Source organism: Octodon degus, unplaced genomic scaffold (assembly GCF_000260255.1).
Source record: "Octodon degus isolate 3935 unplaced genomic scaffold, OctDeg1.0 scaffold00035, whole genome shotgun sequence".
Classification (NCBI taxonomy): Eukaryota; Metazoa; Chordata; class Mammalia; order Rodentia; family Octodontidae; genus Octodon; species Octodon degus.
This window is the reverse complement of record NW_004524611.1, coordinates 3492361-3510384: the sequence shown is the minus strand read 5'-3', so window position 1 is coordinate 3510384 and position 18024 is coordinate 3492361. Positions and strand designations below refer to the sequence as shown.

General features: G+C 43.6%; 1 protein-coding gene across 1 annotated transcript in view; it reads left to right on the top strand.

Moving 5' to 3' along the window:
* Positions 1-18024, top strand: part of Abca13 (ATP binding cassette subfamily A member 13) — a 448352-nt gene that overhangs the window by 77562 nt on the left and 352766 nt on the right. The window contains exons 16-18 of the mRNA XM_023714440.1: positions 5512-5626; positions 8168-12934; positions 15659-17470. Coding sequence (XP_023570208.1) covers positions 5512-5626; positions 8168-12934; positions 15659-17470 — 6694 coding nt within the window. The remainder of the gene's footprint in view (positions 1-5511; positions 5627-8167; positions 12935-15658; positions 17471-18024) is intronic.

The window sequence follows — 18024 nt, the reverse complement described above, 5'->3', positions numbered from 1 at the left end:
TTATTTGTGTGTGTGTGTGTGTGTGTGTGTGTGTGGCCAGCTCAGCCCACCAGGGGGCGGGGCTGGCTGGCATGTGGTGCTGGGGGATTGAACTATGGTCCGTGTGCTTTTTGCTAAGCTTGTTCTAAGTAGGTGCTTTAGACCACTGAGCCATCTCACCAGCCCTCGCTGGCTTTTAATACCTTAAGTTTTATGTCTATGTCTGTGCTCATTTTGAGTTGATTTTTGTGTATGATGCAGGAAATACTTAAGTTTATTAGTTGGCATATAAGTATCCAGTTGTTCTACAAAAGTGTGCCAGGAGGGGCTGGTGAGATGGCTCAGTGGTCTAAAGCACCTACTTAGAACAAGCTTAGCAAAGCAAAGCACAGGGACCGCGGTTCAATCCCCCAGCACCACATGCCAGCCAGCCCGCCCCCTGGTAGGCTGAGCTGGCCACACACACACACACACACACACGCACACACACACAAATAAATAAATAAAATTAAAAAAAAAGGTGTGCCAGGAGTGCTGCCCTTTCTTGTCTGTCTAAGCTTTGTACTTATATCAGGTGATCATTCCCTACATTTCTTTTTACGGACCCTGATGTGCCACTGCTTTACTTGTCTGTTTTTACACCAACTCCACAATCCTTCGAGTGTTGCGGCTACAGAAAGTCTTACAGTCAAGAATGCTTCTCTTACAACGTCATTCTTCAGAAACTTTGGTCTTTTAAGCTACCTTAGATCATTTGCTTTTCTGACTTTGCCTGTTTCTCAAAATGTTGTTGCAATGTTAACCAGGAAGGAATAAAATCTATAGATGAATTTAGGGAGTCGTGGGTCCCCACCCCCTGTTCTGAATCTTCTGGTCTATGAACATGGTGTACCTCTCCATCTATGTTTTTTATTTTTATTTTTTACATTTATTTATTTATGTGTGTGTGTGTGTGCCTGTGTGTGGCCAGCTCAGCCCACCAGGGGGCGGGGCCGGCTGGCATGTGGTGCTGGGGATTGAACCGTGGTCCCTGTGCTTTGTTTGGCTTAGCTTGTTCTAAGTAGGTGCTTTAGACCACTGAGCCATCTCACCAGCCCCACCTCTCCATCTATTATGTCTCCTTTTTATTTCTTGTTCACTTCTTGTGGCCTCCATTTTTAAAGTCTTTCACATCTTTTGTTGCATTTATCCCTAAGGATTTAATATTTCAATAGTATTAAAATTATATGACTTGAAAGTGCTTCAACGTTTAGTAGCATGTTTCTCATGTATATTTGATTTTTGTCTATTCTTACATTTTATACAAGGTGCCCAATTTATTTTTTAGCTATTTTGATTATCAATTTCTTCAGAGTTTCCAGTAGAGATGGTAACAGCGAGTATTTTTGTACTGTGATTTTTGGGGGTGAACTGGGAGCACTGAGTCTTTTGCTGCTCAGGACCATGTTGGCCATAGGTTTTTTGTAGACAGCTTTTATTAGGATGAACAAGGTTTTTTTTTTAATCCCTACTTTGCCAGTAATTTTTTAAAAACCAGGAATGGATTTCAAGTTTTATTAGATATTTTATGCTTGTATTGAGATAATTATGTAGCTTTTTTGATTTTAAATTATGTTTGAATGGTAAATTACATTAGCTATATTTGAATGTTTTTAATCTTGCATAACTGGGGTAACTCCCACTTGGAGAAAGATGTGTTACCCTGTTGTTTATTATTGACCTAATTTTTTTGAAATTTTGTATCTATACTTACTAAGTATGTTGGTCTATAATTTTCTTTTCTTCTGTGACTTTTGCCTTTGTTTGGTGTCAGGGTGAGCCTAGCTTGATAGAGTAAGATGAGCCATATTTGCTCTTTTGAAACTTTCTGAAGGATTCCTGTACTATTGATATTGTTAAATGTTTCCTGGTGAAGTTGCCTGGGCTCTCATTGTTCCTTGGAGGAAGATATTTCAGAAATGCATCACTTAAGGTCATGAATATGCTCTGCAAAGTGTGTCATCAGGCGATTGCGTCCCATCACACGCACCATAGTGTGTGCTTACTCGAGCCGGACTGTGTGGTTTGTGCCACTGAGGGTGTGGCTGCTGTGGACTGGCTTGGCATCGTGTGATGCATAACTGTACTAACGTGTCAGTTATTTTACTGGCCACTGGGCTGTTCAAGCTATCCATTTCTTCTTGTTTGAAGGTTGGTAGTTGAAGTCGTTTAAGGAATTTATCTCTTTAATCTACATTTCCTAATTTCGCTTCATAAAGCTTTAACATAATATTTCGTTATGATTATTTAAGTGTACATACCCTCTGTGGTCCTGGCGCTTCTTTCGTGCTTCATATGGATAATGTATTTTTTTCTTGATTGTCTTACACAGAACCACATCAAAGTTATTGATGTGTTTGAAGGAACAGGCTTTTGGTTCTCTTGCTTTTTCCACAGTGTTTTCTTTTTCCTATTTCCTTGATTTCCTCTCTGATTTTCATTATTTATTTTTTTCAGCTTACTTTGGGTTTAAGTCTTCACTTTAAATTTTTTGACACAAAAGCTGAGGTCACCAGTACAAAGCCATTTAGCTTTCTAATGTAGATGTTGATTGGTATAAATTTCTACCTAATAATTTATTTAGTAGTATCCTAACTGCTCTTGTTGTATCATACTTTCATTTTCACTTAGTACAAAGCATTTTCTTTTCCTTTTTTATTGACTTCAGCAGTGGTTGTTATACCATATATTGCTGTCTTCAAATTAGTTGTTCAGACTACCTGATATAAGCATGCAAAATTGGTCAAAAAATTACAAAGAGGAAAAAATTTAAGCGTTAACTGTTCCTTTCAATAGATCAGTAGAAATCAGCAGTACAATTATGTCAGCTATCCTGTGTACATACATGTCTAATAGCCCTCTTGGTTTCTTCTTTCATTTAGAATTACGTCATTTAGTTTTTAAATATTTGAAAATTTCTGGGCATATTTATATTACTGATTTCTAACTTAGTTCCATTTTAGCTAATTACTTTTTGGTATGGCTTTGCCAAAGTTTTATGAGCTTTGTTGAGAGGTGTTTGGATTATGTCTTCCATGGTAAATGTTCTGTGAGTGGCACTTAAAGCACATATTCATTGTATTGTTGGGTGGAATGTTCTGTGAACTTTGGGTAAGGTTGTTTGATGATATTGCACAGATTTTCTACTTTTTTCTGATGTTTTGTCTTGAGATGTGCTAAATTTGAGGAATATAAGGGGGATTTCCCCATTTCTCCTTGCATTTGATTAATTTTTGTTCTATATGTTTTGAAAGTCTGTTCTGTGCATGCCCTGTCTTCTTGTTTTGTTTTTTGTTTTTTGTTTTTGCAGTACCAGGGATCGAACGTGTCTTATTGATTATTCAGTGCGCCTATCATCATGAAATGATAATGTTGGCAGCTGAAATTTACTTGGATAGATTCCTTTTCCTTCATGTTGGGTGCGCAATCTTTTCTGTTCTTTTTATTTCAATCTTTATATTTCATTTGCTTGTCTTACAGGTGGCAAGGGTGTGCCTTTTCAAATGTGCTAAGTTTTTCCTTTTACCCGAACTATCAAAAATAGATAATACATTACTTACAACAATGTCATAAAATTAGAAAAACGATCTGAAAGGTACAGTCAGTACTGTGAAAGGGAAAGGAACTGTTCTGAGGGAAGGAACGTCTTGGGTGAGGGAAAGGAGAAAAGGAAGAAAGAAGGAAGGAAGGAAGGGGAGGAGAAGGATGTATGTGTATACGCAGGACAGCTTTGACAACTGTGCTGCTGATTTCTGCCGGTCTGTTGAGAGGAGGAGCTAATGCTCCCGTTTTTTCCCACTCTCTTTTTTAATTTTTTAAATCACTTTTTTGACCAGCCTTTTGTGCTTATATCTGGTACTCCGAACAACTAGCTTGAAGACAACAATATGCAACATAACAACCATTGTTGATTCCTATTGTTTTGTTTAGTGAAGTTCTGTAGCATTTCTATTTTTTTTTTTTTTTACTATTTTTTGGTATTCTCTTTAAAAATAAAAAACCTTCGACATACATGATTAGTGGTCTTCTCTGTTATTTCCACCATCTCTCTCAGCTTTTAATTACTTTTTCCCACATTAGAGTCATATTTTCTTTCCTTAATTTTTTACTTTTATTTATTTATTTTTTAAAGTTTATTTATTTATTTATTGTGTGTGTGTGTGTGTGTGTGTGTGTGTGTGCGTGTGTGGCCAGCTCAGCCCACCAGGGGGCGGGGCTGGCTGGCATGTGGTGCTGGGGGAGTGAACCGCGGTCCCTGTGCTTTGCTAAGCTTGTTCTAAGTAGGTGCTTTAGACCACTGAACCATCTCACCAGCCCCCTCCTTAGATTAATTTTTTATTGGATGCCAAATACAGTATTCTAGACCATAACCTTTTTTTTTATTTTTTATTTTTTATTTTTTATTTTATTTTATTTTTTTTTGTGTGTGTGTGTGGCCAACTCAGCCCACCAGGGGGCGGGACTGGCTGGCATGTGGTGCTGGGGATTGAACCGTGGTCGGTCCCTGTGCTTTTAGTTTGTTTTAAGTAGGTGCTTTAGACCACTGAGCCATCTCACCAACCCCTAGACCATAACCTTGTGATTATTTCTGTGTTCCCTTTTTCCCTTCAGTGTTGGGGATTTCACCCAGGGCTTAAATAGTGAGTTACGGCTCCAGCCTCCCTTTTGGTCTCACATATTTGGTCCAGGGTCTCACTACACAGCTCAGACTCGCAGTGATCCTCCTGTTTCAGCCTCCCCAACGCTGGGGTTGTAGGCATGAGCCACCACGCCCAGTGTTGGGGCCAGCTCAGCATGTCCGGGGTGTGGCTGGCACTGCACATGGTGCCAAGGATCGAACTCGGTCCCTCTGCTTGCCTGAGCAGGTGCTTCGTCTGCTTAGCTATCTTGCTGGCCCTTGGGCTTTGGCTTTCAAGATGTTAGGAAATGCTGGCGATGTGCCCAGTCTGGATGTAGATGAAAAGCCTGGTGCGTATTCTGTGCGATGGTTAATGAAGTTGAAATTGATGCTGTGAGACCCTGAAAAGAGAATACATGTCTTGTCGTGGTGACCACCAGGCACTGTTCCCTTTGGTCCTTTTGGGGATGACCCGCCTGGGCTTGGGCAGTGTCCCCACAGGCACGGGTCACGTCCTTCTCTGACTGCTAGAGGGACGTGAACGCTGGGCCTCTGGGTGCCAGCAGCCCTCAGGGGTCTTTGGCCCTCAGCACTCTGGCTGGCGTTCCAGTGGCAGCTGCATCTGCTGACCTTTCCAGGCCACTTCTTTATTCTTGTTCCATGCCCGGGACTCACACTGCCAGACCTGGTGGGCTCACATTGGGTCTGTTATTTTCTTCTGTCTTTCTTGGGTCAATGTCGTCCATTCTGAAAGGGTAATAACTCTCCCTCTTGCCCAGAAATGGTCTTGAGGCAGGCAGCAGGGAAGCACTTCCCTCCCACTTGTCTAGATTTGTCTGAGATGCCCGATTTGATGTCAATACCTTTCTCTTTAGCCCTCTCCGAAGACTCCCCTTGTGATGCAGAAAACATGGGTTGGAAAATCATCAGTGACGTTTATTTTGACTTTTTGAATAACATACTGACATCTCCAGTAACTTCTACATTCAGGTAAGTTATTAGAATTTAACTTTCAGATTTTAATTTACCCATCCTTTGAGGATAAGCCATTCCCTCTGTATTATTAGTGAGCTTGATTTAGACTTTGACACAGTGTTGCACATACATGTGTCCACCTATAGAATGCATGATGCAGGTTCCCAAGGGCTTTGATAGGAAGTGATATATAGCAATCAGATTTTCCCTCGACAACAGAGATTAATGACAAACACTAAAATCCAAGCATTTCTTTGAAAAGTAGTGTCAGCCAGTTGCCGAGAAGTTTAGACATGAGATCAGTGATTTAGACTTCGATTGCTCTGGCCTGGAGATGGAAGTTTCTGGAAGGGCATATACCAGGCTACTTCTGAGCTGCTATTCCAGCCTCTGTTTTGAAAGAGGGATTTTGTACTATTATGGATACTGTGGTACTGTCCAGCTCATCAGCACAGGTTACTGCATATGGGCCGTGTTTGATCTTGAAGGGACCGGACTCCAACTTGGGAGTGGACCAGTGTTAACTGGGATGCTTGCTAAGAGTTCAGATGTGGCACCTTGCCCCAGACACACCAAGTCTTGCCCTGCGCATACAGCCTGGGTTTCCGCATATGTTCCTACCCTACAGATGGCTCCCATGTACACTGAAGTTAGAGAACCAGTCTGGGGCATGTAACTAAAACCAAGATTCATAGCTGGGGAAACTTTAAGCCCAGCTCGAAGTGGGCACAAAGAAGGGTCAGTGAGTCACATCCCTGGAGCTGGTTCCCTGCTCGTGGCAGGTTTACACTTCTCACTTTCTTGAGTGTCTCAAATATTGGATATCTCCAGTGAGACAGCAGCAAAGTCAGTTAGATATCCCAAGGACAGATTGAATATTATATCTGCAGGCCCATCGCGATCACATTGTGTCTTTATGGAAGATGGCAGAGACTTTAGACATTGCTGTAAGGAATAGAAACTTATTAGAGACAAAGTAAAATTGATATTAAGAAGCTGAATTTAAAATGAGAAGACTTGGGTCATGTGAACCTGTTAACAGTGTGAATTTGCGAATTAAAAAGATGGGACTATTTCTTTTGCCATGAAATGGACTTAATGCTGTGGACCTCAGCAGGCTGTCTGAAAAATAAATGGATTCTGCAGTTGTGGAAATACTTTGTAAAGTGTAAAGTGAGTTGGCATCTGTGATGATGTCCTGCTCCCACTTCAGTGGCTGTTGTTCTGTCGCTGCTCTGCAGCCTTCTTCATTCCCAGTATTGGCATATCTGAGCATCCTCCTCTGTGAGGTGCGGTTAGTTCACTAGTAGTCATTTTTATAGACTGTGTTTCGGTGGAGGGCTGGGGTTAGCCTAGGTTTACACTGAATCCATAACAGAACTTTCTTTTACTGATGAGAATTTTTTTTCAGAAATTGCTTCAAAAGAGGAATTCTCTTGGGGCCAGGGATATAGCTCACCAGCTTAAGTGCCTGCCTGGCAAGCCCAAGGTCCTGAGTTTGATCCCTGGTACTGTACACACACACACACACACACACACACACACACACACACACGCAAAATAGGTATTCTCTATCTTACAAACATCAATTAATTAAATTAATTTTTGTGCACGTTTACTCTGCTCTCAGCTGCTAGCCAGGAAGAGAACATTGTGTGCATTTTGTCTTTTCTATAACTACCTAGAGTCAGAGAAAGGAGAGTCTAATAAAAGGAGTTGGCCGTTCCAGGCATGAGCACCAGGAAAGGGCTGAAAACCCTTAACCACAATTCCAGCTCCCAGGAAGCCGGGCAGCAGAAGCTACAGTTGTGGCTGGTGTCACAGCCACACAGCAGTGCTGTGGCCTGAGCCCATGTGAGGCTGGAGTCCCTCAGTGGGGAGACGGCTTAGAGGTGGCACTGCCTAGGGTCAGTGTATTAGAGGTGAAACACACAAACTCCCTAAAATCAAAGCATTCTGAGTTCTGAAACACCAAGGATTTTCATGGTGGCTGTGACTTTTGAGTTAGAAGTTAGCGCTTCAAGAGGGAACTGGCCATGACCTTCTGGGAGCTCCTCACATTCTAAAAGGGAGCGCCTGGAGAGAAAGCCTACCTTCTCATGCAAAGGAGCAGTGGCTGTGCCCTCGAACAGAGGGAGCCCCAGCCCGGCCTTCAAATGGTGCTGGTACCGTGTTTGAAGCGTCTAACCTCTGGACTTCCTTGGTAGCCCAAGACATTTTGAAATGAAATCTGAAAAGGAATCCTAAGATTCTTCTTGCATAAACGGCAAACTTATCTTTGACAGAGAAATTCTTTGTATGTGAGTGCACAGGAGAAAAAAACATTATAAGGCATTTTTTCTGACTGTAAGAAACATATTTTAAGCTAACTACCTACACCTGCATTTGGGACTTCTAAAACACCTCCAGATACTCCCCATAGTTTAATGTGTGTTGAGAAATATGCTGTCTGTAAATGTTTCATTTGGGTATGCCATATATTACTGTATGTCAGCAAATGAATATGCTGATTTTATTTCTCTTTCTGTTACTAAAACTATTCTATTAATGTTGTAGGGCTTTCAATTTCACGAAGTACCTTCTAGGTATGGAAAAGAAGTGGCATGCTGGTGAGAATGAAGAGACGCACTTTCTTCTATCATTTGTGGAACTTTTGGAGGAATTATTATCGCCTGATCCTTCTGAATCATCTAGTGCTCATGAATTTCATAGCATCTCCTCCCTTCTCGACCAGTTTCTGAACAGAAGTGTATTGTGGGTAAATCACTTTAAAAGTTTAGGGACAAACTCATCTAGAGTTGATGCTCAGAAACTTCTGGAATTTGGCAAAATGGTGATTGAAAAAATACAAACTCATGGAGGCCATTGGATGAGGAAGGTATACGAAAATGCTTTGGGAGTCCTGGAGCTAACGCTTTCTGAACTGAATCCCAAGGTGCCAGAGTTATGGCTCTTCGGCATTTTGGAGGGAGCAGCAGCTGAGTTGGAAACAGCTACGCTTCTAAATTTTTCTGTCCCAGAGAATGAGACGATTCTGAGTAAGAATCTTAGCTTTTCCCAGTTGTTCCGTCCAGACGGGCCTGAGTCACCAGCTGTGAGCATGCATTTTGTACATATAAGCAGATCTATAATACATAGTCTCTTTCAGTTTGGATATCTGACGCCAGGAGAAGTCTCAGAAGCACTGGACACAATGCATGCTATCAGCAACGCATCTGATCTTTTCTCGGCCATTTCTGACCTTCAAAAACAAGAAATCGATCGAATTTTGACCCATATCTACCTACACGTCTTCAAAGACAAGGATTCTGCTTTACTTCTGCAAATTTGTTCTTCATTTTACCAGTATCTTTATAAACTCTTGAGCCTGCCGAATGGAGAGCCATTGCTAACTTACCTCAGCCAAATCTCAAGACGCGTTTTGGACATTGCAAAGCAGTTTAATTTCCAAGACATCAGGAGAGCATTTGCATTTTTGTCTGAGGCTGCTGGGGTTCTTGGGAAAATTTCTGAAGAATCTTACTGTCAGCAGTTGCTTTCCATTTTTAATTTTTTGGAACTCCAAGCCCAGTCCCTGACGTCCACGGGGGACCCAGAGTTGGAAGGCATCCACGCTACTTTGACAGTCATCAAGCGGCTGCTGGTAGCAGATGAGGGTTTTCGCATTTCCCTGTTTCAGTATGTGAGCCAGCTCGTCAACGGTTCAGGGGATGAGCTGATGGTGGGGAGTGAGTGCTTTAGTTTGGAAAATCAAACAAATTCTTCCTCAAACCATTCAACAGCCAAGAGGCCTTCACTACTCCTCCCATGGGCACAAATATACTCAACGCTCTCTGCCAATGTCAACGTGCTCAACGAGTTTATGGCCATTCACTGTACAGTTTCATGGCTTCAGATGTGGGCTGAAATCTGGGAGAGCCTGTCTCACATATTTAATTTTGACTTGAATGTTTTCGCTTCTTTTCGTGTTGGTCTCACTCAAATTTTGGACGAATTGGAAAATGATGTGCAAATTGCTAAAAGCTGCCGAGGACTGCTTCCCAACCGTCGCATGGCTAGACTCATATTAAATTTGTTTGAGAATGTATCCCATGCTGATGGCCTCCACATTGGGCATGCTTTTCTGGAGCTCAGGGATGTTTGGGTCCCATTAGGTGATGCACTAGTTGCAGTGAGGTCACTGAACCTGGACCAAGTGGAGAGATCTCTTTCCACCATGGAAACTGCCCTGCATCAGCTAAAGTCATTCCCACTGGACTCGAGTACAAGCCGACAGTTTTTATATGCCCTGCTTGATGTTTTCATTGAGTTAAGCAATGTGTCGGAGTATCTGGGTGGACATGCAGAGTTGACAAATCACTTCCTCTCCATCAATCTCACAGATTACAGAGCAAAGTTTGAAAGTGTTATTTCTGAGCTAAGAGAAACAGTGTTGTTCCTGAGACATGTGTCACCTGATGGAGATTTATCGTCCTGTGCTGACGTCTTCCAAAAGGTGACTGAGCTCATCTTAAAAGATGGCTTATTGCATGCAAATACTTCCCAGAGGTTGGTGCATATTCTGGCCATGTTTAATTCCACATTTTTCTCAGAGAACTTTAAGAGTCACCTAGGAGGATGCCTTGCGTGGGTAGATGCCATCAACCACCTATACTCAAGGTACAACTCAAATTTTTCACAGGGCCTTGTTTCCAGTATTGTTGGGAGTTTCCCAGATTTAGGAAGCAAAATCAACTCTACGTTGAAAATTGTGACTTGGATATTAGATAAGAGGAAACCTCTTTGTTCTTTGAATGAACCAAATATAAACTGTGTAAATACTTACTTGCAAGATATAACTGACTGTCTAAATACTATACTGACTACAGTCTTTGAAAAAGAGAAGGAACCTAAATTTGAAATTGTATTAGCTCTTTTGAATGATTCTACAGACCACGTGAGGATGATTGTCAAGAACTTAACGAGGGAGTTTGGTTCTGCCCCCCAGTCTAACTGGAAGCATTTTAATGGGTTAATCTTTAGACCTGTAGAAGTGTCAGATGAAATTCCGAGTCAGTTTCGGAATATTTGGTTGCATTTAATAGCACTTGGGAAAGAAGCTCAAAAACTTGTACAAGATATTTCCCCTAATATCCTGGGAAATATTTCTTCTAAGGCTGAAAAAATCTTGAGTTTGTTTGGCACCACTTTAAAGGAAAAGGACCTGGACAGTTTAGGCAGGTCATTTTATCATTTGGCTAGTTACCTTACCTTCAACTTATCTGGCGGTCTCCAGAATGCATCAGAAATTGCTCCAAATGAAATAAGGACGTCAGTGGAACTTGGTATTCAGCTGGCAAGGGATGTGCTCAACTCCTTAATGCCCATGGTCCAGCACGATATTCCAGTTGGCACAGGTCATGGTCAAGCTTTGAAGCGAGTGTCATCGTTCATGCGCAGTCTCAGGAGGACAGACGTAGACCTTTTAGTAGGCCCGCTGGAGCAAATCAGCGAAAGCTTAGTGGAGTTCTTTAAGAATGTCAGTAGGTCAGGCGCCGATGACCGAGGGGTCCGCCTGCTTGTCGGCTTGATGGAGAAGATCGTAGACAGCTCACACTCTTGGCATGTGAGTCACCTACTGCGGCTGTCCCGCCTCTTCCCCAGAGCCGTGGTCAAAGCAGTGGTGGATGTGTACAATGTTCTTCCTCATGTTGTGCGGCTCCTGGAGAGAGTGGCTGATAAAAACCTCACGGAAGGCCTCCAGGATGTCCATGACTTCGTGCTCCTTCATGGCATTGGCATTGCCAGCGTCTCCAAGGAGGACTTCGCCATGGTGATAGAAACGCTTTCTGATACCATCGAACAGATCTTGCACCAACCCACTCTGGTGTCCGAGGCTCTCACGTGCTTTCCTGTGCTCTGGTGCAGGACACACGCACCTCCTGGGTTTCTGCAGAATCCTGAGCTGGAAGGCTGCGATGTGCAGGTGCTCATGTCTTCTTCCTTTTATGGCAAAGTGGCCAGCATGCTGGACCATCTCCACCTGCCTCGCCCAGGGCAGGATTCACAATGTTCAAACAAAAGTTTACACTTGGAAATGACAAGGAAAGCGGTCTGTGCAATCCATGATCTAGCAGACTGGAATTCCATTCTTTTGGAGCTGTCTGGAGTATTCCACATTAAAACCTCACTGCTAGAAACTGTTCAGGAACTTTGGCACAAAGTGTTACCCTTTGTCCCACCTTCTGGAAATGAAAGTAATGGCAGCATCCCTGAACTTTGTCCTGGTGGTCCTCTTAAGCAAGTTGCTTTGAAAATTATAGAAAATCTAACAAATGTCAACTTCACAAGATTTACCTATGCTAAGAACATTCTTGACAAGCTCGCTAGTTTAAACAAGATTCTTAATATTGCTGAAGGTACAGAGACGGCTGTTCAAAATAATATTTCCGTAAATTTGGAAAGAATAAGCAAATCAATTACTGGGGCCTGGAACCTAGAAAACAGAATTCATTCTCTTCTCCCTCCCTCCGTCAACCTTCTGAATGCAAGTCGTATAGGCAGCAGTTTGCAAGCATTAGCACATTTTCTTAAACCAAGTGAAGTAACGTATAACACTGAAGAACTGTGGCTGGACTTCATGGAGTTTGTGGGGGTCCTGATACAGGACAAGAATGTCAGGCACCTCCTGTCTGAAATTGCCAAAGAAATCCAAAGTGTAAGTTTGGTGGCCCTTCAAAACACAACTTTGCAGTTTTCCGACATTCTAGAACTCCTCAATGCATCATCATTGACAATGTTGAACATTATCGAAGATTTTCTCCCCGTCACAGAAAGCTGGCTTCGCGACTATGCAAAGGAAGACTCCTCCAGGTGGATGCGGGCACTGTTTGTCCCTGTGTCCAATGAGAGTTCAACTGGAAATAGAGCCGCGTTGATGGAAGCTATCAGTACCTTTTGGGACTATCTAAAAAACATCTCTAGAGAAAGCAATTTCAGTGTTGCCTTTCTTTCTCCCCTACTACACCTAGAACAGCTGACTAATTTTTCACTTGTTCAGGGGCTTCTGGAAAACACTCGGCTCAGTGCCGTCAGCAGCATAGGTGGGAGTTCTCAGGAGCCAAGTGACTCTGCTGCTGACTTTCACATGATGAAGCTCATCAACCTCACCTTGAACCATCCATGGCCAGGAGATGCAGGGAAAACCCTTCTCTCTCCAAGACACATGGTGGATTTTGTGGATCAGCTTCTGAAAACATTCTTTTCCCTCCTCCTAAAAGAAGATGCTGAGCACAAGATATCTCTTCTGCTGAGAGACCTTGATGAAGCTTCTGCAGAGATGAGGTGAGTTCATGCTGGCTCTATATGGTATGTGCTGCTTTTAGATATTTCGAACCACTTTATTGTTTGGAGTATAGAAACACCAGGCATGGCATTTTCCCTGAACACCCTTAAATTATTTTTGAAATTAATTTGTCTTCATGAACATTTTATCAAAATAGCAAGGGAAAATAAGTGGTTTTGTACTGGGAATTGAACTCAGGGACCTGTGCTTGCCAGGCAGGCGTTTGTGCCGCTGAGCTATCTCCCCAGCCCAATGGTTTTGTTATTGTTATTGAAGTACTAGACCCTTTGGTTTAGTCTGTCATAAGAAATCACTTATTCTTTCATTTTTAGATTATGAAAATAATTATGAAATTCTGTCTTTTTTATTTTTATTTTTATTTTTTTGAAATTCTGTCTTAGATGGAGTTGAAAATGCAGTTTTTAGGAAGTACAGTGGCTCCTCCATTCACAAACTTAATCTGTCCATGGTTCTGGTCACAAAACAAACTGGTCATGAACCAAATAAAATTCAGGGGTTAGGTTCACTGTTGAGCTGATTTTATTTGGTTTATGATTCATCTGGTTGTGACCAAAATCTTGCGAAGAATTAAGTTTGTGAACTAAAGTACCATTGAGTGCACATATATAGCGCAGTGATTTAAATTGCTGCATTAAAAATGGAGGGTTCAAATATTTCCACTCTAGTCTATCTCCCGTGATGTTTTTTCTAATTTTTTTTTTTTTTTTTTTTTGGGTGGAACCAGGTATTGAACTCAGATCCTTGCATTTGCTAGTCAAGCGCTTATCCTACTGAGCCATCTCCCCGGCCCCTATCTCCCATGATGTTTTTATTTGGGAACAGTAGCATGAGTAATCAGTTATCTGTATTCCTGTATCTTCTGGGATATCTTTGAATCTTCCTAGTGGAAATGCTAAAGGGAGTTTCTGGTTTGTTCAGTGTTGCTCAAGTTAGGGCTCCACGTGGAGCCGGCACTCTAGGAAGGACTTCACTGAAGGAATTGGGTCCTCTAACTTGGGGGCTGGTAGGTATTATGGTATGTGTCTGAGTGTGCCCCCCAAAGCCTCATGCAGTTATGGGGTGGCTTCTAGAGTTTGTGATTAATTCATGAGCCAGTACTGGATTAAGGGTGTGAGAGCTACACCCACTCTGGGGCCGATAGCCTGAATCCCGTAGAAGGGAGGGAAGAGAAGCCTGCCAGCTGCCACAGCCACTGCGCCTGCCTTTGCTCTTTGCTGTTTTCCACCACCATGAAAGGCTGCCTTCTTGCATGTACCACTCTACCTTGGCACTAGCTGAGTATGGACTGAAACCTCTAAATAAATCTTTCTTTCCTTTTTTTTTTTTTTTGCTCCGAGTGCCTTCAGGGCAGGTTTGGCTGCCTTGAGTTGTAGGGATCGAACCACAGCAACCTGAGCCTGACTGCTTTGTTGAAGCAGCCACTTAAAGAACTGAGCTACGGAGCAGGGTCCCAATCTTTTTTCCTTAATTCTGGGTGTTGGGTATTTTTTTTTTCCCAGCAACGAGATAAAGGTGGCTGAGACAACAAGCAGTTCCATAGTTAGTAGGGCCAGCCACCAGGAGGGAAGTCCTGGCAGGCAGGGACACAAGGAGCGTGTGCTGCACCTGTGGCCTGGGGGGTCTTCAGGAAGGAGGAGCCAATGGCCTGCCCAGCTGCTGTGGGGTCTGCAGGGCAGCCCCATGCCCTGTTTTTTTAGCCTAGCAACTGATTGCATCAGGTACCCAGGGCACTCTCTCTCCTGACTCTCTTGGAATTAACTGACCAGGGACTTTAATCTCATCTGCAAAATCCCTTCTCAGCCACACTTAGATTTGGGTTGGGTTGAGGGGCTGGGGGAGGCATAGTCATGCTCCAAGAGAGCTTCCAACTCCCATGTGTTGTGGAACTCTTCCTTGTAGCCCACGTAAGCAGGGACCCCCGAGAAAGGGCCTGCTGAGCTGCGGTTGTACCTAGCCAAGCAGGCTTACCATGGATCCTTCACGTACCTAAGTGATCCATTGAAAATACAGACAGAGTATAATTAGGCTTTCCATATTTCCAGAGCTATCTCGCCTATCAAGAGTCACTTTGTTGGGCCGGGGAGATAGCTCAGTAGAATAAGTGCTTGCCTGGTAAGCACAAGGTCCTGAGTTCAATCCCCAGTACCACCAAAAAAAAAAAAAAAAAAAAAAAAAAAAAAAGGAATCTCTTTGTGGTCACATAGCCTCTCACCTCCCTCACTTCTCTTCCCTCTTCCCTTGTTTCCTTTGTTTCTTTTTGGTACTGAAACTGAACCTCATGTCTTCACACTGAGCTACTTCCCTGTCCCACTTAAATTTTTATTTCTTATTTTAAGACATGGTCTCCCTAAGTTTACCCCGGCTAGGCTCAAACTTGGAGTCCTTTTGTCTTTGCTCCCAGAGCGCTGGGGCTGCAGGAATGTGCTAAGCATACCTGGCCATTTCACATCTTTTCTGGAACCAACTATATAGTTTTTCACATTACCAGGCTCAAAGGATTGTGATAGAATTGTCCATAAAATTTCTACGCTTTTTTCCTTATTGGGTCAACCATAAAATTAACCTTCACCTGAAGTTATTTTCATGTGTCGTCTTTCGCCCTACGGTGCTCGCCCATGACATGATGGTGAAGCACAAGAAATCATCACGTGTTGTAATCTCTCCACTGGTATCGTATGGAACATTAACATCCATATTTACAGTTCTGTCCCCAGAGATCACATTCTAGAAGCTCTGAAGCTGGATCAGTTTCTGACCTCAAGGAACAAGGACACATGGAGGAGAATTTTCTCAAGCTTAAGGGAGGCTGTCTACCACCTGATCAGAAGTTCTTTCACGAAAGACAGGGGGACATCGTATTCTGATAACCTCGGAGGGCTGCAGCCCGTGCAGGATTTAGTCCGTGCCCTTCTGAGGGAAGCCTCAGTGGAGAATAACCCTGAAGGAGGCCAGTACCCTCCTGCAGCACTGAGCCAGGCGCTCTTCCGTGTCAACGGCTCTGTGGATCTCGTCCTGCTCCACCAGTCCCTTAGTTCAGTTCTTCACTTTGTGCGAGAAAGCTCCGCAGGGATGGCCAATCTTGTGAGCGCTCTGCTAACCTCTCCCGAGGGCTTCCGTACCTCGTGTCCTGTGCTCCAAGAAGTCCTGCTTGCTAACCTCACTGACCTGCTTTTCTTTACAAACAACTCATTTCCTCTGCGAAACAGAGAAGCCTTAGAAATCACTCAGATGCTGCTTGGAGTCATTTCTGATGCTGGCGCAGACAGTCGTGTCCTGGAGCCCCTGGTAGAACTATCTAGAACTCTAGCCACACTGTTGGATGACAGCGCTAGGCTGAAAGAGCTGGCCACGACAGTGGACTCCTTTGTGGAACTTCTCCAGCTGGCCAAGAGAGTTTCAGGGAAGATAGCCATGATTTCCAAAACTCATTTTGTCTCCAGTACCAAAGACAGCAAGAAATTCTTGAACACTCTTTATTTCACCATGAAGCGAAGAGTTCTACAACTCATGAAGGGAATGGCAACTTGGAAAAAGGATCATTTTGTATTTGAAAGCATAAATGATGTGTTGGTGCCATTTCTTGACCTGGTCTTTGGAATGAATGGGGTGAAACCTAAGTTCTTACAGGACTCTGGCATTTCCAGCTTGCCACTTAGTTCACTTGCAGAGGTGACCCAATCCAAGGACTTCACTGAGATTTTGGAAGAAATGGCTCAGTTTTTGACTTCTGTGAAAATTGATTTGGGAGACTTGGGGCACCTCATGGTGGTGTTTAGTAACAGAACTCAAATATTTCCTGTGGATTCTGTCAATTCATGGGAGGACATTCTGGGTTGCTTAGTTCCGATAAATTACGTCACCAGTCAAATCGGCTTCTTGCACTCCAATCCTGCTTCCATTCATAGTGGCCCCCAAGATGCCAGATGGGAAAGAATTCATGAAATGATTCACGCTTTGGATAAAGTGTTAACAGGAAATAGCACAAAGATGGGAACTTATGTGAAAATGCTGGCTGGTCTCACTTTAGACACTTTGTGGGGTGGTTTAAAAAGGAGCGTACAGGATGTTTTCAGCCTGTTGCCGCCATCTGCTCTGTCTCCATGTGGCCTTTCAGAAGCCATTACCGCAGGCATGAAAGCTTCTCATAGACTCAGAAGTGGCAATGGAGAGGACTTGAGGAAAGGTTTATTTTCCAACATGTCCTCGACTCAGAGTATAACTTGTCAACTTGAAAAAGCAATCGAGGAGCTGCTAGCTAGAACCGGCCTCTCAAGCCTCCTCCCCAACGACTCCCAGTGGGTCAGCTCTGGAAGCATTTTGTTCCAACCAGTTTCTGAGACTTTTATTAATGGAACTTCTGGGAAAAATGTCACATCAGCACAAGAGGAGAAGACCACGGGAGAGAGGATGGCTTTCCCTCAGAGCTTGAAGCCAGCATCGAGTTTCAAGAAGTACCTGACGCGGTTAATAGCATCGATGGAACGCTGGCAGACAGTCTTGCTGGAAGATTCAAGGTAAGCAAACCCCTCGCTCACTTCCTTCTTCCTATGCAGCAGCCAAGCAGGAAGTCAGGAGGTGCATGGACCCAGGTCAGTGGTTCTTGATTTCAGCTTTTGTTACACTCGGGTTGGCTTTTACCCGGAGTGACTGATTTGTGTCCAGCCTTTTCCTTTTCAAATCAGAATAATTAGCACGTGCATCCCCTCACCATTTCTTTGGGGGTGATGTTGCTGAAAAACCCCTCTTACAGCTGCGTTGAGATGCATGGTGCCTGATTGTAGCTGTAGCCTCCTCATGCGCCAGAGTATTGGAACTTCCGACTGCTCAGCCTGTGCCTTGGCTGCTGGGGTCCACTCTCTTCTCTCCTAGCTTCTGCTCACTGACAGCCCACCCCTGAGTCCTTTGCATTCTGCCTGAGCTGAAGGCACCCACTGTCGGCCTTTCTGGCCTTGGCTCAGCTCACGCAGCACTGTGTCCTGTGGTCCATCTATGCCGTGCTAGGGGGCTGCGTTTTGTCCTCTGTGGTCCATCTGTGCCGTGCTAGGGGGCTGCGTTTTGTCCTCTGTGG